Source organism: Dendropsophus ebraccatus, chromosome 9, assembly GCF_027789765.1.
Source record: "Dendropsophus ebraccatus isolate aDenEbr1 chromosome 9, aDenEbr1.pat, whole genome shotgun sequence".
Taxonomy (NCBI): Eukaryota; Metazoa; Chordata; class Amphibia; order Anura; family Hylidae; genus Dendropsophus; species Dendropsophus ebraccatus.
Window position 1 is genome coordinate 116,654,079 of NC_091462.1, and position 22,912 is coordinate 116,676,990.

At 49.8% G+C, this 22,912-nt stretch overlaps 1 protein-coding gene across 1 annotated transcript in view; it reads right to left on the reverse strand.

The window, feature by feature from the left end:
* Positions 1-22,912, reverse strand: part of LOC138801645 (serine protease 33-like) — a 52,447-nt gene that overhangs the window by 1,646 nt on the left and 27,889 nt on the right. Inside the window, exons 2-4 of the mRNA XM_069984685.1 lie at positions 1,422-1,632; positions 694-965; positions 249-418 (exon numbers count right to left, since the gene is read on the reverse strand). Coding sequence (XP_069840786.1) covers positions 249-418; positions 694-965; positions 1,422-1,632 — 653 coding nt within the window. The remainder of the gene's footprint in view (positions 1-248; positions 419-693; positions 966-1,421; positions 1,633-22,912) is intronic.

Genomic DNA, 22,912 nt, shown 5'->3' on the forward strand with positions numbered 1-22,912 from the left:
AATAACTAAGCGATTGTGGGGTCCAACCACTGGGGAACCCCAAGTTTTTAAACATGGAGACCTCGAAATCTGAGTTGAATGGAGCAGCTGTCAAGCGATATTCGAAATGCATCTAACCGGCTGCACGACTGTAAAACTTTTTGAAAACACCATAACGATACCCATCCAACCACCCCGATGGGAAAATATAGTCCCTAAGAAATAGCAATGGGAAAAGACTGTTGGTATTACTAGGACAAGTTACCCACCTGGCAGGAGTCTTGCTTTCCAGCTTGGTACCCTGCACAGATCTCGTCACTCGGAATTATCTGTTTGCTGGCGCTCTCGCTGGAGCCAATGTGGTACATGGCTTCACAGTCACTATTGCTGATAAGAGGCACCATGACCTGCTGGAGAGTCTGCGGGGATGGAAGACTGACTGCAGGAAAGAAGAGCAATGACTGAGCTCACACACTAATACGATAACACCAAGAGCCATGACATGATGAGAACCCATCTAGATGCCTCATGAGGTTTGTGATGGTTGGTATTTTACTTGGTGGCAAAGTGGTGATTTGTAGTTCTTAGGGACATATCATATGCTTAGATACAATGAAAAATGAGGGGTTTCTGCATGACATGTGATGAGCTTAGATACACCGGAATATGATGGGGTGTAGGGTGTATGACCTGTGATGAGCCTCATAGGCTTACCTCCAGATGCTATAGTACCCCATCCAGTGACCCAGCAGTTGGTGCCAGCCGGGAAGCTCATGGACGTTGTCGGGACACAGACGGGCAGGATGTACTGAGTATAATTAATAGGACTGGAGAGTTTTATCAGGGCGATGTCCCCCGGGGTGCCGGCTCCATTGAATGTTGTGTTCACTATTATAAGTCGTACACTGGAGTCAACCTGGTGATTACTGGGGATTTGCAGCTGGTACGCGCCAAGAACCACTGTGTAGGCAGAAGTAGTGATCGGCCTGGAGAGAAACCAAACACCATGTTACACAACACATGTTACAGCATCTGAGATTACGGGGGTCCTAAACTGGAACCAATTATGTCATTACATCAGCCCAGTGATGTCATCTAAGAAGACACTTCACGACACCCGATCATTGAGTCAAAGAAAAGTAATGTCTTCTCCTAACATCTTCAGGTATGAGTCCTCTGCTGGGACCTCCCAATGAGATTATCAGCCTTTACACCACACTACTCGTGGGAGTAACATAGAGAAGGCTGGTGGCTCAGAATGAAGGCCGCCATCTTTCCATCCAATTGACTCCAATTCATTCAGCATCATATCCAACTGTTCCAGTAAGGGGCCTTGTAGTTGGTTTTCCCACCTATCATGGCTGCCCATACTGACCATTAAGCTGTTGTTTGACTACAGGATATACCAGGTCATGGTGTTTTATCTATAGGTGTCAACTTACGTTCCAAAGCAATGCGCGGCAGTGAGCACCCACTGGTTGGAGATCAAGGATCCACCGCAGATGTGGGCGCCCTGGTACTGTAGACTGATCTGCCATGGCCAAGCTCCTTCATTGGCATCTGTGCCACCAACAATGCGACTACTGATCACTGGGTGTCCACATGCTGGTTGGGCCGGAGTGGTGACATCGGAGGTGACTGCAGAGGTGGAGACTGGAAAACATAAAGGGACATTTTAGCTTCCACATTTCTCTTACTTGGTGACCTGAGTTATATAATCGAACCATATGGCCATGGAAAACGGTAATTTATCCACCCAACATGTGACAGCATTAAGCCCTAAATGCCCTTTCACCACCACAGTGCAGGTTCCTGCCCAAGGATATAATGCACTAGAACACCACTAACATCAGACCTATCTCATTGTATGAGGGACCATTGCCCTGGCACAGCTTTAGCTGTTTAGGTATGATGAAAATTGTGGTTTTGCAACAGCTGGAGGGCCGCAGGTTTGACTCCTGGAAGAGCCCTGACCATTAGGGGCATTGGAGATGGAAGAGACCTGACCATTAGGGGCATTGGGGATGGAAGAGACCTGGCCATCAGGGCATTGGGGATGGAAGAGACCTGACCATTAGGGGCATTGGGGATGGAAGAGACCTGGCCATCAGGGCATTGGGGATGGAAGAGACCTGACCATTAGGGGCATTGGAGATGGAAGAGACCTGGCCATTAGGGGATTGGGGGATGGATGGGACCTGACCATTAGGGGCATTGGGGGATGGAAGAGATCTGACCATTAGAAGATTGGAAGTTACCTGAAGGGCATGAGGGTGTGATGCAGGGCCTGAGGAGAGCTGTTCAGAGGGTTGTCCGCCAATCTTTCACTTCAGTACCCCCAGAATAACGGACTGATCCTCCTGTGGGTTTTCCTTTAACATTCAATAAAGTTCTCAGAGTGCCGACCTCCCAAATCCACCATGTGATCTATTGATTTCTCCATTTCTTTCACATTAAAGATGCATCGCTAATAGCGGTAACTACAGATGAGTGAACCGGGCCTGATGAACCCAGATTTGTTCTGAACTTTGCAAAAAAAATCTGTTTGCTACTGAACCAAACTTTTTGGTTCAGTTCAGAACAAGTCTTCTGCCCATTCAGTTTATCAATGAGTTAGACGGGACAGCGCTGCGGCCAGTGATTGACTGAGCTGCTGTCACCAAAAAAAGAGACTGGAGAAGATGGAGTTCAGGGGAACAAGGAAAGGTAAATAAAATGAGCGTCTTTTACAAGCCTGCAGGCGTCCAGCTGGTTTAGTACGGTTGGTTAAAGGGATTATCCAGCGCTACAAAAACATGGGCACTTTTCCCCTACTGTTGTCTCCAGTTCAGGTGCGGTTTGCAATTAAGCTCCATTTACTTCAATGGAACTGAGTTTCAAAACCCCACCCAAACTGGAGACAACAGTAGGGGGAAAGTGGATCCTTCTAGATTTTATTCAACTATACCATCAAATTCGAATTGGACTAATTTGGACTTGGTCCTATACTTACTGGGCCAATCATGGAGCCACCGGGCCAACCATGATCTACTCAGGAGTCATCTTGGTCAGGATCTCAGACAGAAGGCAGGAGGCTTTTCCTCCTGCCTCAGAGTCATTGGGCCACAAGACATAGCGTGAGGACATATAGCATAGATTTATGCACAGACATCATGCGATCACTCTGTGTAATGACCTGCTGAGGCCGGACTTTTCCTTTATTAGGTTTTCTGTTATAAGAGATTCTGGATTACAATGAAATTACAATAGATTTTACCTTTTCACACACACTTTTCCTTTATTTCTGTGACTCACCTAAAGAGGAGCTGCTTCTGAAATGGGGTGATTTCTAAAACACTTCAAGTAGATGTTCACACAACGTATAAACAACGGCCGCTGTATTGAGTGTCAAACAACGGCTGTTGTTGCATTGGAAATTGCACCGAAATCAGTGCACAACGGACGGAAATAATTGACATGCTCATTCAATACGTTGTTTGCATTGAATTCAATGCAATTTATTGCAGCATGGAAAGAACATCCGTTATTTAAATTGAAAACAACGGCCATTCTTTTTTATAAAAAGTACGTTGTGTGAACATAGCCCCAACCTGAACTGGTCCCTAAAAAAAGTCAGATGTTGAAATTTCTGTGAAAATTTAGAAAATTACTGCTAAAGCTTTAAAGGGGTATACCACCTAAGAGCGAAAAAATGGCATGCTAGTTATTACTGGCCAAGTCCCCCGGAGTACTTTGAGCCGTCTCCTGTCTTTCTAGGTGCTGCCATTCCTGAGTAACAAGTTTTTCTAAAAGCCAATCAATATCCAAGATGGCGCCGCCAGCAAATTTCCCATCATGCATCTCCCTGATTGTTCCCTTTCTGTACTCACCCCTTAGCTTTCTTTCCTGCCCACTGCTGTCATTACTATTGCACAGTAAAAACAGGACTATTTTTTCACTGATTTTACATCACGTCACCCCAATATGTATTCCATACTAGCTGATGATTTAGCAGAGCTGACATGGTGTAGCTATGTGCTGTATAATAGGCATCTGTTTACGGGGATGGCGGGTGTAGTGTAGGTTTAGATCTCTGCTTGCTGACTGTGAATGAAAACATTCTAGTTCTATCCAGACTCTAAGAACATCTATAACACTTACAATAAATTTACAATAGAGCTGTAACACAAAGACAGGTACATATGGCTGCATTCACTGACAGCAAACAGAGATAGAATTATAATGTTTCATATTACAGTGACCTAGGCTTAAGGACACATGTAAGTCTATGGAAGCAGCACAGGTGCATGGAGATGATGCAGATGATGTCTCCAAGTCAATAGACAGCTAGCCCCACCCCCAGAGAGGAGATCACATGTCCTGTGTCTACAAAGAGGGGAACAGAGAGCTGAGCGTGGTCATGGTTTGTTACCAGGATAACCCCTTTAAGGCTTTGTAGTTGCAAAATCTCAAAAAAAGTAACTACCTCCAAAAAGTAATATTGTCACAAAGTGCGTATACACATTCAGGCTATGTTCACACAACATAGTTTTTTAATTAATTTGCAACAACGGCCGTGATTAAGTCAAAAGATACTTTTGCATAGAAAATCAATGGAATCCCAGCATGGGTGTATACACATAGTATGCGCTCTGGCCAGAATTGCAAGCAGCCACATGGAAAACTGGCATGTCAGTTTTGTGTGGCCGCTATTCATTCACAACATTCTAAGCCCTATTCGGTCAGCTCTCCCTCCCTACACTGACAATTTCACAACGTTCTAAGCCCTACTTGTTCAGCTCTCCCTCCCTACACTGACAATTTCACAACGTTCTAAGCCCTATTCGGTCAGCTCTCCCTCCCTACACTGACAATTTCACAACATTCTAAGCCCTACTCAGTCAGCTCTCCCACCCTGCACTAACAATTTCACAAGGTTCTAAGCCCTACTTGCTCAGCTCTCCCTCCCTACACTGACTAACTACCTCTGTGAATATTGCTGCCTAACTACATTTAGCTGCTGTCCCTGCCCCTTCCACTCTCCCTACTGAACGGCACAAGAATCAGGAAAGACTGTGAGAAAATTTACCTCAGTGTTGTGTTTTTATCGCATGTACATAAGGTAAGTAATGCTGCTAATCGTACAGCCAATCAAAGTAATGCCAGTAGTTACCATGGCTACTACATTACCTGATGTGCCCTTCCTTCCCCAACACCTTCATTGGCTCTTTGGAATTGGTGGGAGGAAACTTACACAGTTTGGTACATTCGCATGTTCGAAAATGTTCTAAAATGATCGTTATAACCTTTCAAACAAATTGTTTGTGATCGGTGAAAAGGAGCCATTAGCGGCATGTGGGTACGAACACACAAACGTTTACGAACATGTTCGCTCATCACTAGTCACCGCAACCGCATGTAAATCTGGGGGTGGACGCCATTAGATACAGCAATCCGTTCCTGCTCACCAAAACAGGTCGCCACAGACTGCAGCACAACTCCACCCACTCGGGACATCTCCATCCACTCAGGGCATCTCCATTCACTCAAGGCATCTCCATCCACTCAGGGCATCTCCACCCACTCAGGGCATCTCCACCCACTCAGGGCATCTCCATTCACTCAGGGCATCTCCATGCAGTCAGGACATCTCCATCCACTGGGGGCATCTCCATCCACTCAGGGCATCTCCATCCACTCAGGGCATCTCCATCCACTCGGGACATCTCCATCCACTCAGGGCATCTCCATCCACTCGGGACATCTCCATCCACTCAGGGCATCTCCATTCATTGAGAAAATCTCCATCCACTCGGGACATCTCCATCCACTCAGGGCATCTCCACCCACTCAGGGCATCTCCATGCAGTCAGGACATCTCCATCCACTGGGGGCATCTCCATCCACTCAGGGCATCTCCATGCAGTCAGGACATCTCCATCCAGTCAGGGCATCTCCACCCACTCAGGGCATCTCCATGCAGTCAGGACATCTCCATCCAGTCAGGGCATCTCCACCCACTCAGGGCATCTCCATCTACTCGGGACATCTCCATCCACTCAGGGCATCTCCACCCACTCAGGGCATCTCCACCCCCCAGGGCATCTCCATCCACTCAGGGCATCTCCATCCACCCAGGACACCCGACTGTAGAATCTGTTGATCCCAGGTGTATGGTCAGTGATATAACACTACTGTCTGTATCTACTACTCTTTAGCAGTGATGTACCAGTCCACATCTTAGATACCCGACTTTCTGCTCCGGTATTCATCTAGATGTATCCAGATGGAGCGAGTTTATACCTAGAGCCCACTCCCTTTGTTTTTTATTCACACAGAGTCTCATGACGCACACCATTATTCCTTTGTGTTTGTGGGACTCCATCAGTATCACCCTAGACAACCACACCGAGGCCTTTTATGTACAGAAGGATCAAAGGGGCCATGTAAGTGCGACTCTATGTCTAAGCGGGCTTTCTTCTTCATCCACCTGAAGGGATCATTGGGAAGGCCGTTCATTATGTCCTATTCCACATTCTGTATAGCTGGTATCAAGCACCTATGATATCTGCAGGGCCCGGTATCTGCAGTGCCCGGTATCTGCAGGGCCCGGTATCTGCACGGCCCGGTATCTGCACGGCCCGGTATCTGCAGGGCCCGGTATCTGCACGGCCCGGTATCCGCACGGCACGGTATCTGCACGGCACGGTATCCGCACGGCACGGTATCTGCAGGGCCCGGTAGCTGCACGGCACGGTATCTGCGCGGCATGGTATCTGCACGGCACGGTATCTGCAGGGCCCGGTATCTGCACGGCACGGTATCCGCACGGCACGGTATCTGCAGGGCCCGGTAGCTGCACGGCACGGTATCTGCGCGGCATGGTATCCGCACGGCCCGGTATCTGCACGGCACGATATCCGCATGGCACGGTATCCGCACGGCCCGGTATCTGCACGGCACGATATCCGCATGGCACGGTATCTGCAGGGCCCGGTAGCTGCACGGCACGGTATCTGCGCGGCATGGTATCTGCACGGCACGATATCCGCACAGCACAAAATCTGCACGGCCCGGTATCTGCACGGCCCGGTATCTGCACGCCACGATATCTGTATTGCATGGTATCCGCAGGGCCCGGTATCTGCGCGGCACGGTATCTGCGCGGCATGCAGTGGCGGAACTACCGCCATAGCAGCCGTAGCGGTTGCTATGGGGCCCGCCACATCAGGGGGCCCAGGCCCCTTCAGCAAACACCTGCAGATGCCCATCTGAACGTGAGGGACTTTACCTGTGAGCACTCCTGGTGAGCGCTCACAGGTAAATGCAGGGCCGTGATTGACAGGGTTAGGAGCCAATGTCTCCGGGCCCTGCCAATCACAAAGTGTCCCCAGCGGCCCCCGTACAGCGCGTGCCTCCCTGCGGCTCCGCCCCCGTACAGTGACTTGTACGTCCCCCCACGTCCCCGCCCCCATACAGTGTCCCGTGTCCCCCCCCACCTCCCGTGCGTCCCCGCCCCCATACAGCGTCTGCTGCGGCCCCCCCCACCTCCCGTACAGTCTCCCCTGCAGCCCTCCACCTCCTCTACATCGCCTCCCCCTCCACCTCCCGTACAGCGACCCCTGCGGCCCCCACCCTCCATGCAGTGTCTCAAGCAGCAACCCCCCCTCGGCACCCCCCCTCCCCAGCGTCCCAGGGCCAGTCGCCCCCCACCCCTCCAGTGTCCCAGGACCACCCCCACCCACCCCCCTGGTGTCCCAAAGCCAATCCCCCCCCTCCAGTGTCCCAGGAGCACCCCACCCACCCCCACAGTGTCCCAAAGCCAATCCTCCCCCCATGTCCCAGGACCACCCCACCCGACCCCACAGTGTCCCAGAGCCAGTCCCCCAATGTCCCAGAGGCCCCTGTGCAGTCTGTATCACCCCCCCCCCCCCCAACTTAACGACCTGCGATCCCCCCCCCCCCCCCCCCCCCTCCCGACAAGAAAGAAGAGGAAGGCGGGCAAAAGCAGTCACAGAAAACCGGAGGACGGAGCAGGAACCAGGATAGGTGAGATTATCCCCAGAGAACTACAACCCCCACCATTTCCTGTTAACAATTCATGGTGGGAGTTGTAGTATTGCAGCCTGTGGACAGTCAAGTTGCAGAATTGCAACCCCCATCATGCCCTATTGACAGTCCATAATGGGAGTTGTAGTTCTGCAACAGATTAGAGGATGACACAGTATAGGAGGGAGAAGCAGTGGCACAGTAGAACTACATCTCCCAGCATGTTGTGTAGGGTAATATGCAGGATTACATGGCCCATCATAGTGTATAGGGTAGGCTGCAGAACTATGTCTCCCAGCATGCTGTGTGGTAATATATAGGACTGCATCTCCCAGCATGGTGTGTGGTAATATACAGGACTAAATCTCCCAGCATGCTGTGTGGTAATATATAGGACTACATCTCCCAGCATGGTGTGCGGTAATATATAGGACTACATCTCCCAGCATGCAGTGTGTGGTAATATGCAGGACTACATCTCCCAGCATGCAGTGTGGGGTAATATGCAGGACTACATCTCCCAGCATGCAGTGTGGGGTAATATGCAGGACTATGCCACGTAATAGGAGTTGTAGTTCTGCAACAGATACGATGATGACAGGGTACATGAGGGGAAGACAGTGGCACAGTACACTAGCGGCCATGTGGGTACATGTGTACAATGTAGAGCTTGCAACACATTGCTGGAGACTGCTGTGCACCAACAGCCATAACAGCCCCATCAACATATGTATGTTGCCCGACGCGGCATTTCTTCGTTCTTAGTTCTTTGGCGCGCAAGAGACGTGCCGGGCCAGCTGAGTATGTTGGGGAAGGGGGGGGGGGGGCCCATACAGTTTCTTGCTATGGGGCCCCATGAATCCTAGTTACGCCCCTGGCGGCATGGTATCCGCACAGCCCGGTATCTGCAGGGCCCGGTATCTGCGCGGCCCGGTATCTGCGCGGCATGGTATCTGTATTGCATGGTATCCGCACAGCCCGGTATCTGCAGGGCCCGGTATCTGCGCGGCATGGTATCCGCACAGCCCGGTAGCTGCATGGCCCGGTATCTGCACGGCCCGCACGGCATGGTATCTGCTCAGCCCAATATCTGCTCAGCCCGGGCGATTGTTACATTTATAAAGAAATAAAGGTTACATTTTAGATTCTCCCACTTGGCGGCGATTTACCTCCAATTGTAAATCCCTCCATCCATTTCTCTCACTTGGTTGAATCATACCTCGGACCCCGGAGTGGGACGGGAATCATGGCAAGTTTTTCTTTTGCTTTATTAAGGGAGGTTCCAAAGGGGGTAGATCGGGGTAGGGGGTGCCCTATTGAGGGCAGGTGCCCCAGTATTACCCTATGCGAGTAGAGAGAGGCAACATTCTTTTACCATGTGGCCCTAGAGGGGTTGTCCACCATTTTTTTTCCCTTTCAGATCAACTAGTCCAGGCAGATGCCAGAGATTTGTAATTTATTTCTATTTGAAAATTTCCTGTACTTATCAGCTGCTGTATGTCCTGCAGGAAGTGATGTATTCTTTCCAGTCTGAGGCCCCATTCACACGTCCGTGTCAGTTTTTACTGTCAGGAAATCTTGATCAGGAGACCTCAAATGTCATCAGGATAGTATCAGGATTTCCTGACAGTAATCCGTTTTTACCATCAGGAAACCATCAGGAAAAACCTTCAGGATTTCCTGATGAGATAATATGGTCTAGTATGCCAACATAAATCACAGGTACCCGTGTACCTGGATGGCCACAGGCTGCAGAACTACAACTCCCATCATGGCCTGTCAGCAAGGCATGATGGGAGTTGTACGTCTGCAACCTGGATGGCCACAGGCTGCAGAACTACAACTCCCATCATGGCCTGCCAGCAGAGCCATGATGGGAGTTGTACTTCTGCAACCTGGATGGCCACAGGCTGCAGAACTACAACTCCCATCATGGCCTGCCAGCAGAGCCATGATGGGAGTTGTACTTCTGCAACCTGGATGGCCACAGGCTGCAGAAGTACAACTCCCATCATGGCCTGTCAGCAAGGCATGATGGGAGTTGTACTTCTGCAACCTGGATGGCCACAGACTGCAGAACTACAACTCCCATCATGGCCTGTCAGCAAGGCATGATGGGAGTTGTACTTCTGCAACCTGGATGGCCACAGGCTGCAGAACTACAACTCCCATCATGGCCTGCCAGCAGAGCATGGTGGGAGTAGTAGTCCTAAAGGGTAATCTCACCTGTCCTGGATCCTGCTCTGTCGGGGCCGCAAAGTTGGGGTCCGGGTCAGAGTGCAGTGCTGAGGTCCGGGCGGCGGCGGCGGTCGGAGGTGCGGAGCATCCGGCGGGCGGCCCGGTGGTGAGTTCCCGGGGGGGAGAGGGTCAGATGCAAGAGAGCCGGTGCTCCAGTGGTGAGCGGCGGCGGCGGCGGCGGCGGGGGGGACTAGCGGGTACTGGGGGTTAGGCGGCGGGGGGGGGATCTGCACCACACTCTGGCCGGCCAGCCCTGTAGTGCCGGGCAGAGTGTGCGGTGCGGTGCGGGGGGGATGGGGGTGTGCGGGTGATCGGACGGCGGCCGGGGCTGGCTCTCTACCAGTCCGCGGGCACTTTCGCGGGCACTTTCCTGATATACATCAGGAAAATGCCCGTGATTCCGGAGCTCCCATAGACTTCTATGGGGGCGTCCGTGTCGGATTTCCGGACGAAAATAGGACAGGATCTAAAAAATCCGGTCCTATTTTCCGGAACAGATACGGAAAAATCCGGAAGGGTGTCCGTGTCTAATGTTAGTCTATGAGTTCGGAAATCCGTCCGGATTTCCTGATAGGAAATCCGGACAGATTTTCCGGACGTGTGAAGGGGGCCTGACACAGTGCTCTCTGCTGCCACCTCTGTCCATGTCAGGAACGGTCCAGAGCAGGAGATGTTTTCTATGGGGATTTGCTGCTGCTCTGGACAGTTCCTGACATGGACAGAGGTGGCAGCAGAGAGCACTGTGTCAGACTGGAAAGAATACAACACTTCCTGCAGGACATACAGCAGCAGATAAGTATTTGAAGATTTTTTTTTTAATAAAAGTAAATTACACATCTCTGGCACTTTCTGTCACTAGTTGATAACAATAATCATCTATTGTCTGGAGACCCCATCTCACCTACCACAAAATGGTAAAAAAGAAAAAAAACTCACTCCTCGAGTTCTGGAGAAAGTCTCCTAAAGCTGCTTCACTCTGCGGACGACTGACAAAGAAAACGCTCTGATGTGACAAGAAAAATCCTCAAACCTCCAGCAATGATATTACAGGGATTTATGGTGATAAAAAAAACTGTGACTGTTATGTCCTATTGTCTCTGTGACTGTCCTATTGTCTCTGTGACTGTCCTGTCCTATTGTCTCTGTGACTGTCCTATTGTCTCTGTGACTGTCCTATTGTCTCTGTGACTGTCCTATTGTCTCTGTGACTGTCCTGTTCTATTGTCTCTGTGACTGTCCTATTGTCTCTGTGACTGTTCTATTGTCTCTGTGACTGTCCTATTGTCTCTGTGACTGTTCTATTGTCTCTGTGACTGTTCTATTGTCTCTGTGACTGTCCTATTGTCTCTGACTGTCCTATTGTCTCTGTGACTGTCCTGTTCTATTGTCTCTGTGACTGTCCTATTGTCTCTGACTGTCCTATTGTCTCTGTGACTGTCCTGTCCTATTGTCTCTGACTGTCCTATTGTCTCTGTGACTGTCCTATTGTCTCTGTGACTGTCCTATTGTCTCTGTGACTGTCCTGTTCTATTGTCTCTGTGACTGTCCTGTTCTATTGTCTCTGTGACTGTCCTGTCCTATTGTCTCTGTGACTGTCCTATTGTCTCTCTGACTGTCCTATTGTCTCTGTGACTGTCCTGTCCTATTGTCTCTGTGACTGTTCTATTGTCTCTGTGACTGTCCTATTGTCTCCTATTGACTGTGACTGTAAAAATTTCATTTCTAAGGAAACTAAGAAAGTTCATGAGATGCTTGAGAACGTTACCGTTTTGGTCTGGTTCTCCTTCAGTGCAATGCTGGGATTTTGGTGAATCGCGGCAAGTGATCGGCTTACCGGACAGGAGGATGAGGAGGAGGCTGGAGAGCTGCCGGGCGCTGCTCATGACCAGGTGCGGGCGACCGTCTCAGAAAATACCAGAAGGTCTATTCGCTCGTTGGTTTTCACACACTGACAGCAGTCACGAAATCCCTCACCTTGAGCGCAGAATCTGGCTCGACCAGTTCCTGGATATACCGTGATCATGCAGAGGGGATGGCTGTCGCCTTTATTACACTAGGTTGCAGGCAGGCTATTATTAGTTCAGAAGGTACAAAACTGTACCTAACCGCAGGTATCTATTGCCAAGCTATCCTGTATATTATATTTATTTTACAGGGACTCAGTCATCATTGCACCAGCACCTACACCTATTGGCTATATTCTCCTTGGGACATTTCCCCTTTTTGTGGGTGGTGGTACCGATAGTCTGGGTGGGTCATCTTCCAACTCCGGACCACTGTGACAGAAGCCCAAGGGACCCATCACAGCCTGGCAGGTCACCGACCTTTGGGGAACAGTACAGCCAGCTACAACTAAAAGCAGGTATAACACCACACCTGTGTGCTGAACTAGCACTGGCGTCACCACACTACCATCACCGGCTGAGCAGTACTCCTACACAGACCAACCACCACAGAGGTGGCGTCACTGCAAACATCTCAGTACGTGATCGGTAGTAGACGAGCACAACTGTTCCCTATGTCGAAAAAGGTGCGATGCCACCAATACCGTATCCCCAGCTATACAAGGTAATGGAGGCGGAAACACTATACGATCCCTATTTCAGCCTTATTTGTATAAATGACGGCTCCAGTAAACGTTGTCACTGACGAAGCCGTCTCTGTAGACTACATGTGTTCCATCTTCTGCCGGCGCAGTCAGGAAGGTCGCTATGATGATGATGATGATGATGTCACAGCTCGCTACTGGCCTTTGATAACATTTTTTGCTTATTGCCATTATTTTCAGAGTTTTTTGTCCCTCACGTCAATCTCCTTTTGATGAAGTGTAGGCGTTTGCTGGTACAATGGGAACCAGTTTGGACTGGTCTCCGCCGTACACCATGGTTTCAGCTTCTTGCTTTCTCTCACCACCAGTTGTTGTTTCAATGTTTCTGCATCATTTCCAAGGTGCCTGGGAAATCTTGTATGTTATAAAAATACGGGTGACCCTTTACTGTACAGAATTCCTGTGCTTCCAGCTGCCTGAGAAGAGAAATTGCAGCCAAACAGGTCTCCACCTCCCCCAGCCGGTTACTATACAAAATCTATAGCTGAAAAGGTACAAAGACGGCAGCTAAACTGAATGGAGCATCTCAGCTATGAGGAGAGATTAATAGAATCACATTTGTTTAGTCTCAAGTAGAGACGTAAAAGGGGAGAAACATGTTCTAGATAAAACCCCCCCAAAGGGCTTCCGGTTCCGGCGCCATGCTGTGAGGACGTGAGAGAGCTCAGCTCCGTGTCCCCGCGCTGCTAAACTACCCTCCGAACCGGCAATCTCTTACCTGGGTGAGCTCACAACCACACCGGAGGTGATTTGTGTCCTATATGGACCGATTTGTGCTCAGAATGAAGACCAAAAGCAAGTCCACAGCGTCAGGCAAGTTCCCTAAGGCATCCACGCGCGCGGGCAAGATGGCGGGGGCCGGGTCCACACAGGAGCGCTCACCCTCAGATGGGGAGAGCTCGGAGCAGGAGGAAGAATCGGGCTCCCTGCACCTGGACTATAAATTGATCGCCGCGGAGGTGGCCAACCGCATTGCTCCAGACCTGCAAGAGGCACTTACCTCTACAGTAGCTGCCTCATTGCAGCAATTGCAGGCAGAGGTGGCCCAGCACGGAGAGAGGCTGGAAGAGGCCGAGACTCGGCTCCACAATGTGGAGGACTTTGTAGACCAAACTAATGCACAGGTCTCCCAGCTGGTTGCGGACAACAAAAAGCTATGGGAAAAAGTCCAAGACTTGGAAGACCGTTCCCGCCGGAACAACCTCCGCATCCTGGGGGTACCGGAATCTGTGCCCGGACATGAATTGTTGCATTTCTGTGAGTCCCTACTGCCTAAACTCCTCCATTTACCTCACGACTGTATCGTGGAAAGGGCTCATAGGCTCGGGCCTGATATGCGACCAGAACAGCCACAGGGGGTGCCATCTTCCCTCAGACAGAGGAACAGACCGCGCCAGGTCATTGTGCGGTATCTCAAATTCACAGATAAAGTTGAGGTACTGCAAGCCTTCCGCCGAGCACGGGATGAGCTGATATACATGAATTCTAAACTACTTATATTCAGTGACTTTTCCGCTGAGACTTCCAGGCTCCGGAGATTGTTCTCCCCCATCTGCTCTGACCTTTACCAACGGAAAATAAAGTTTGCCCTCATATATCCAGCGATCCTAAGAGTTTTCCATGAGGACGGATCCTTTTCTACCTACAAGTCCCCAGAGGATGCTGCAGACGGCCTTGGGGCCATATTGTCGGGGGGTTCTCCAACGAGACAACGGAATGCGTCGCCACGGTCACCGCTGGCCAAGGTCACCGGATCTAAGCCGCTCAGCCCGCTATGGAGGGAGGACAATCCGAAAGCAGCATACAGCAGGGCTGATCCGCCTAAAGAGCAGCGAAAGCGGAGATCTTCATTGCCTTCTATTTGAGGACGTATTATTTTTCATTTAGTCGTCTGATCCCTTACGCTATGTTTTCCTAATAGGTCTCACTTTATAGGGGCGAACTTGCCCTTAGCAAGCTGTTTATTATATATGCTAAGTTCATACGGGCGCCTACTATTCTGGCGCGGGGGGTGGGGTTGGGTGTTATGGGTATGGAGAAGGTTTTGTGGTTCTTCAGTATGGAAGAAAGGAAGCCAGGAGGCCACGTCTCCCTTGTCCCGGGTTCCACCAGAAGGGAGGGAGGGCCGTTGCAGTACTGCTGCACATGTTTGTTTATATGTTTGGTTGGGGTTTGTTTTTTTGGGGGGGTGGAGGGTGGGAAGGAATGCTCGCATGGGTTGATTTCTAGCAGACCACATCGGAGGCCTCTTCTTCCTGTTCAATGGTCCGCATAGTCTCATGGAATGTAAAAGGCCTGAGGTCCCCTCAGAAAAGGGGCATGATTCTCAAACACCTCAAAAGGTTGCGCCCTGACATAGCTTTACTCCAAGAAACCCATCTACCCGAGGCGGACTTTGACAGGATGAAGAGGCTCTGGGTGGGCACGGTTTTTGGCTCCCCAGCAAATAACCGGAAAGCAGGGATATTGGTTCTTGTTCATAGACAATTTAAGGGGGTTGTTAGTCTTCTAGGTACAGACCAACTTGGGAGGCATTGCTCTCTATTAGTACGTACAGCCTCTGAGGAAATAGAGCTACATAATGTTTATGGTCCGAATGAATCTAACAAACCCTTTTTCACCTCTCTGTCTGCCCAGGTGCTCGCAAGCCCTCAAGCACACGTCTTGGTGGTTGGAGACTTCAATGCGGTACCGTCTGCATTGGAGGATAGGAAAAGGGGTCGTTCGGCGGGAGGAGGTCCGACTGCGAATGACAATGCATTTAAGGACTTCATTGCCGCTACAGGTCTGACAGATACTTGGAGGCATTTGCATCCTGATGGAAGGGAATTCACCCACTATTCATATGCACATGACTCCTGGTCCCGCATTGACGGGGCCCTCGCCTCGCCCTCCCTCCTCCAGAAGGTATGTAGACATGAGGTAGGTGACGTGGTTATCTCCGACCATTCTCCGCTGAGTGTTGACATCACCGATTCTTTCCCCCGAGGGACGGACTTCCAATGGAGGTTCCCTCTTGGCTTAGCGAAGGATGCCAACTTTCAAGCTCTCTTGAAGGGCTGGTGGATGGAATACTCAGCGGATAATGCGGCCCATCTATCGAACCACCAACTGTTTTGGGACACGGCCAAAGCGGTCCTACGAGGCAGGATAATAGGCTACGTGTCATCCCTAAAGAAGTTGGCTCATAAGAAACTAATATTATATAGTGGTCAACTGAGAGACGCCTATACAGCTTTTCTCTCATTCCCTTGTGCTGAGGCGAAGAGGAAATGGCATCAAGCTAAATTAGACTATGAGGAGTGGCTGGAGAGGAAGGAGGCCTTTACACGCTCCAAATACGAGGCTATGCTCTTTCGCTTCGGTAACAAGGCGGGGAGGCTGCTGGCCAAATTTGCCAAAGGCCCTTACCCCCCTTCTCCTATACTGAGCCTTAGGGACAAATCAGGGAAGCTAGTGACTCATCCTAAAGAGATAAATGAGGTTCTCCGACATTTCTATTCTGATTTATATGCTGACCCCCTCCCCCCTCCGGATAGCCCCTTACAGTGGCTGGACCTTCTCCCTTCTCTGGAGGAAGAAGAGAGATCGCTATTAAATTCCCCAATCTCTCTCGAGGAACTAAAAGCCACCATTGCCCACTTGTCACCTATGAAATCTCCAGGTCCTGACGGGTTCTCAGGGGAATTTTATAAGTTGTTAAGTGATGAGATCTCCCCGGCCCTACTTCCTGTGTACAACGCCTACCTGTCTGGTCGAACGGTCCCACCACAAAGCAATACAGCCCATATAGTTGTCCTGTTGAAACCGGGAAAGGATCCCACTGATCCAGCATCGTATAGACCAATTTCCCTCATAAATGTCGACCTGAAGATTGTTTCCAAAATCATGGCTGACCGTTTGGCGACTATCCTACCTCGCCTGATTTCTCCCACACAGGTGGGCTTTGTCACAGGAAGGGCAGCGGTGGCGAACTTACGCACTGTTATAACTGCCATGGACGAGGTCCAGCTGCACCCGAACCGGCACCCATCCCCAGTGTTGCTGTCCTTAGACGCTGAAAAAGCTTTTGACAACGTACACTGGGGATGGTTGCAGCAGGTGTTGCAGAAAATGGCATTTCCGGAAGCCTTCCGGGGGGTGATCAACGCTATGTACTCTGCCCCTATGGCCAGGATCTCCACCCCTGGCTTTTTATCGCCCACCTTCCCCCTTAGAAAAGGAACCCGTCAGGGGTGTCCCCTATCCCCGTTACTTTTTAATTTAGCTATCGAACCCTTATCCAGACATCTTACCCACACTCAGACAATAAGAGGAATCAAGGTAGGGAGCCGAGAGGTGAAGGCCGTCCTCTTTGCTGATGACTTGCTTCTTCTCCTTGATCACCCGTCTGAAGATCTACCTGAGGTGTTCGAGATCTTGAGGCTTTTCGGACAACACTCAGGCTATAAGATCAATACGGGCAAGAGTGAGATCCTTGACATCTCGGCTCCATCAGCCCGAAAGCTAGGCCCCTTACCGGTTCCTGTCCGGGTTGCACGTAATCACATCAAATATCTGGGGATTTTGATAGGTAAAACCCCTCATTCCATCTACACTCTAAACTACCCCCCCCTAATTACTAAAGTGATAGCTGAACTCCGCCGATGGTCCCATATTCCTTTACCGCTACTGGCTAGATGCCACCTCCTAAAAATGATGTCATTCGCCAAACTTCTGTATCCAATGCAGACTATTCCTTTGTTACTCCGCCACCAAGACGTAACTAATCTCCAGAGAGCGTTTGTGCAGTTCATATGGGCGAACAGAAAACCGCGCATTGCCTACCGTAAGCTGGTATTTTCTAAAGAGAAAGGGGGGCTAAATCTGCCCAACATAAGATTGTATAATCTGGCATGCCTCTTACGGCACTGCATAGATTGGTTCAGGGGAGGGGGCAGCTTCTCAAATGTAGCTCTGGAGACGGAACTGGCATCTCCGTGGTCGGTGACTTCCCTCCTCCATACTAAGTACTCTGCACTGCCACCAGCGATCAAGAACAGTGTCCTTTTTAGGGACACGATCGCAGCATGGAAAGCGGTCAGATCTGCTCTTGGTCTAGCGTTTCGGGTTAGCAAATTCATGGGGCTCTGGGACCATGTGTCCTTTCCCGAGGGCAATAGCAATAAAATGTTCCTGGAATGGAGGTCTAAGGGAATCATGCAAGTGCGCAATCTTTTACATGACAAGGAACCTCGGCTACTTACGTTTCCAGAGCTATGTGCTAGATGGGGTTTGGGAAATGGCCATTTTCTTTCCTACGGTCAGATCTCCTCTTTCCTGCTCTCCTGCGTGAGGAATTGGAGGGGGGAGACGGGGGTCGGTCTGCTGGACACGTATGTGACAAATGCAGAGGCTTGCCACTCCCTTTCCTTTCTCTACCAAGATCTTAAGAGGGAGACTTTGTCACCAGGGCTCCCATCAATGTTTGCCTACTGGGAAAGGAAATTGGGGATGGCCAACCTTACTGACTCCATTCTGAAAGGTTGGGGGACTGTTTGCAATGCCGTTGTGAATGAACGATGGAGAGAGACTCACTTTAAAATCATTCACCACGCAACATACGGTTTCTCCTTACCAAGATCACCGTCACATCCTGATAGGCTGACAGCTTGTCCGAAATGCCACACTCCAGGGACAGATTTACAACACGGATTGTTATTATGCCCTACAGTCTTACTATACTGGGAGTCATTAGCGAGGTTGGTGGATCGGAGGCTGCATCAATGCTTATCAGTGAACCCCCGGACAGTGATACTACACATCTCTCCGGAGGGTAAACCAATGTCCCACCTATTACATATATTTATCCTTGTAGCAAAGCGTTGTCTCTTGGATAAGTGGTTGCAGCCTTCTCTTCCAACAATTTCAGAGGTACTGGGGCAAATAAAATATTACCTTAAAATGGACCAACTAGACACAGAGTTACAAAAAGATAAAAAGGTGACACACTTCATAAATAAATGGAGAACTTTTATATGTGCTTTTCTCACGCCGGCTGAAATAATTTCGGTCATTCATCCGTTCCGCCTCACGGAATGGTATTTAAAGGCAGATTTAGCGGGAAATTTGGGCAAGTTGAAGCTTCCGGTTCCTTGAGATGGGTCTACTTGATAGCTGGGCCTCAGGTGGTCCTGTATCTGATGGTTGTGGTATGACACGATGAAGAAAATGTGAGACATAGGTGTGGATATGTGGGATTGGTTCTGCGAGCATGGGGAGGGTAGGGGGAGGTTGGGTTAGGGAGGGGGTTATTACATTGTTGTTATGTTGAACAAATTGTGAATTGAAGATCTACGGCTGTATGATCTCTTGTTACATATGTTGCATGTAATGGAAAAATTGGAAAATGGTATAAATAAATATTTAAAAAAAAAAAAAAAAAAAACCCCAAAGGACAAGGGGGCACTGCCTCCGCCCGGAGAGACAAGGGGGCACTGCCTCCGCCCGGAGAGACAAGGGGGCAATGCCTCCGCCTGGAGAGACAAGAGGGAACTGCCTCCGCCTGGACAGACAAGGGGGCACTGCCTCTGCCTGGAGAGACAAGGGGGCGCCCCCTCCGCCTGGAGAGACAAGGGGGCACTGCCTCTGCCTGGAGAGACAAGGGGGCACTGCCTCCGCCTGGAGAGACAAGAGGGCACTGCCTCCGCCTGGAGAGACAAGGGGGCACTGCCTCCACCTGGAGAGACAAGGGGGCTCCCCCTCCGCCTAAAGAGACAAGGGGGCACTGCCTCCACCTGGAGAGACAAGGGGGCACTGCCTCTGCCTAGAGAGACAAGGGGGCGCGGCCTCCGCCTAGAGACAAGGGGGCGCGGCCTCCGCCTAGAGACAAGGGGGCGCTGCATCTGGTTGGAAAGACAAGGGGGCACTGCCTCCGCCTGGAGAGACAAGGGGGCACTGCCTCCGCCTGGAGAGACAAGGGGGCACTGCCCCTGCCTGGAGAGACAAGGAGGCACTCCCTCCACGTGGAGAGACAAGGGGGCACTGCCTCCGCCTGAAGAGTCAAGGGGGTGTCGCCTCCGCCTAGAGAGACAAGGGGGCGCTGCATCTGGCTGGAGAGACAAGGGGGCACTGTCTCCACTTCTTAACCATGAGAACAGTGAATCTATGGAACAGTAACCCCAGTATCTGGTAACAGCAAAAACAGTAGAGGCTTCACTACAGGAGTTCTTAGACCAAAATAACATAAATGCATATGTATAGAACCTACCCATCATCCCTCCCCCCCTCTCTCCACCCATCCCCTCCTTGTATATGTATAGAACCTACCCATAATCCCTCCCCCTTCCCTCCATCCCCTCCTTGTATATGTATAGAGCCTACCCATCATACCTCTTCCTTCCCTCCATCCATCCGCTCCTTGTATATGTATAGAGCCTACCCATCATCCCTCCCCCTTCCCTCCATCCATCCCCTCCTTGTATATGTATAGAGCCTACCCATCATCCCTCCCCCTTCCCTCCATCCATCCCTGTATATGTATAGAACCTACCCATCACCCCTCCCCCTCCCTCCATCCATCCTTGTATATGTATAGAACCTACCCATCACCCCTCCCCCTTCCCTTCATTAAATCTGAGTTTTTAAGATTAAAAAAACAGCCGATAAAGTGGCCTCTACCGAACTGACGGCTTCCTCCTTTGAAACAGCTACAAAATGAAAGGAAGGCAGAGGACACCCCCAGCAAGTTTGTATCCAAAAATAAAATGGTAAGAGATGGACAACACAAGTATCATCTTAAAATAGCAAGATTCTGATTGAAAGTTGAATTTCAAAGTTTTTGCCCCACACCCTGATGCAATAGTGCATGAAAGCCTAATTATTGGAGGTAGGGAAGCCAAAAGGCACCAAAATTATCAATACCAATTGGGATGAGCATTGACAAAAAATAAGTTGAGCCCTCCAAAATAGAGTTTAGGCCCTTGAGTTGAGCCCTCCAAAATGGAGTTAGACAAGTTAGGATTAAGACCTTCCAAAAATTGATTTTGATGTCATTGAGGTGAGCCCTTTAAAATTTTATTTTGATGCCCTTGAGGTAAACCCTCCAAAAATGGAGTTAGACAAGTTAGAATTGAGACCTTCTAAAAATTTATTTTGATGCCGTTGAGGTAAGCCCTCTAAAAAGTTATCTGGATGCCGTTGAGGTGAGCCCTCCGAAAATTTTATTTGATGCCATTGAGGTGAGCCCTCTAAAAAGTTATCTCAATCCAATTGTGGTGAGCCCTCCAAAAATTTAATTTGATGACGTTAAGGTTACTTTTTAGGCCCTTGAGCTAAGCCCTACAAACATTGGTTTTTAGGCCCTAGAGGTGAGCCCTGAAAACATTTTCTTGAGGCCCTTGAGATAAGCACTCGAAAAAAATTCTATGGATGGCCCTTGGGATGACTCTGTTGTCGTCCCGCCTTCAAAGATTTTTTTTAAAATGGCCCATTTATACGGTTATTAAGGAGGAGGAGGAAGAAAGGAGCTTCAGCAGAAATGGCACTTCAAGTTTTGCTGCTTTCCACTGGCATTGGTGGAGAAGTAAACTCTGGGTCAATCCAATGGCTGTTCATTTTGATAAGCATCAACCTGTCAGCATTATAATTATTGTAAAAATTATTATTATTACTAAAAAAAATTTTTTGCACACTCTCAGTATACAGCCGTATACCCTATATGAATTTTTTTTAGAAATGCCTTTAGGCATCAGACGTTCCAATGGTTTATGTTACACACAGAATGGAAAACAGTGGTACCAAATTATTATATTTTTTGGCACACTCTCAGTATACAGTTATGTAGCCTATATCTGAAGTCTTCAGCAAGTAGATACAGTCCAGCCTATTCCTCAAAGTGCACTCCAGCTGTCTATCTGATCACACTGATGTGCTTGCTAGCCAGTGTAATAGCTGTATATATGTGTGATGAAGCTCTGTTTTCTACAATTTTAGCCCTAAAAACGGCTTTTATTGGTCCCTTCTGCCTAAAATCACCTAACACCTGACTGTCCCTGCTACACACTGTCTCCCTGTCTAATACCTGACTGTCCCTGCTACACACTGTCTCCCTGTCTAACACCTGACTGTCCCAGCTATACACTGTCTCCCTGTCTAATACCTGACTGTTCCTGCTACACACTGTCTCCCTGACTAACACCTGATTGTCCCTGCTATACACTGTCTCCCTGTCTAACACCTGACTGTCCCTGCTACACACTGTCTCCCTGTCTAACACCTGACTGTCCCTGCTACACACTGTCTCCCTGTCTAACACCTGACTGTCCCTGCTATACACTGTCTCCCTGTCTAATACCTGACTGTTCCTGCTACACACTGTCTCCCTGTCTAACACCTGACTGTCCCAGCTATACACTGTCTCCCTGTCTAATACCTGACTGTTCCTGCTACACACTGTCTCCCTGACTAACACCTGATTGTCCCTGCTACACACTGTCTCCCTGTCTAACACCTGACTGTCCCTGCTACACACTGTCTCCCTGTCCAACACCTGACTGTCCCTGCTACACACTGTCTCCCTGTCTAACACCTGACTGTCCTGCTACACACTGTCTCCCTGTCCAACACCTGACTGTCCCTGCTACACACTGTCTCCCTGTCTAACACCTGACTGTTCCTGCTACACACTGTCTCTCTGTCTAATACCTGACTGCCCCTGCTACACACTGTCTCCCTGTGTAATACCTGCCTGTCTGTGATACACACTCTCCCCCTGTCTAACATCTGACTGTCCCTGCTACTCACTTCCTCCCTTTCTAACACCTGACTGTCCCTGCTGCACACTCTCTCCCTAACACCTGACTGCCCCTGCTACACACTCTCTTCCTAACACCTGACTGTCCCTGCTACACACTCTCTCCCTAACACTTGACTGTCCCTGCTACACACTCTCTTCCTAACACCTGACTGTCCCTGCTACACACTCTCTCCCTGTCTAACACCTGACTGTCCCTGCTACACTCTCTTCCTAACACCTGCCTGCATGTTTGTGTACATGTGTGCATATCTGTTTGTATGTGT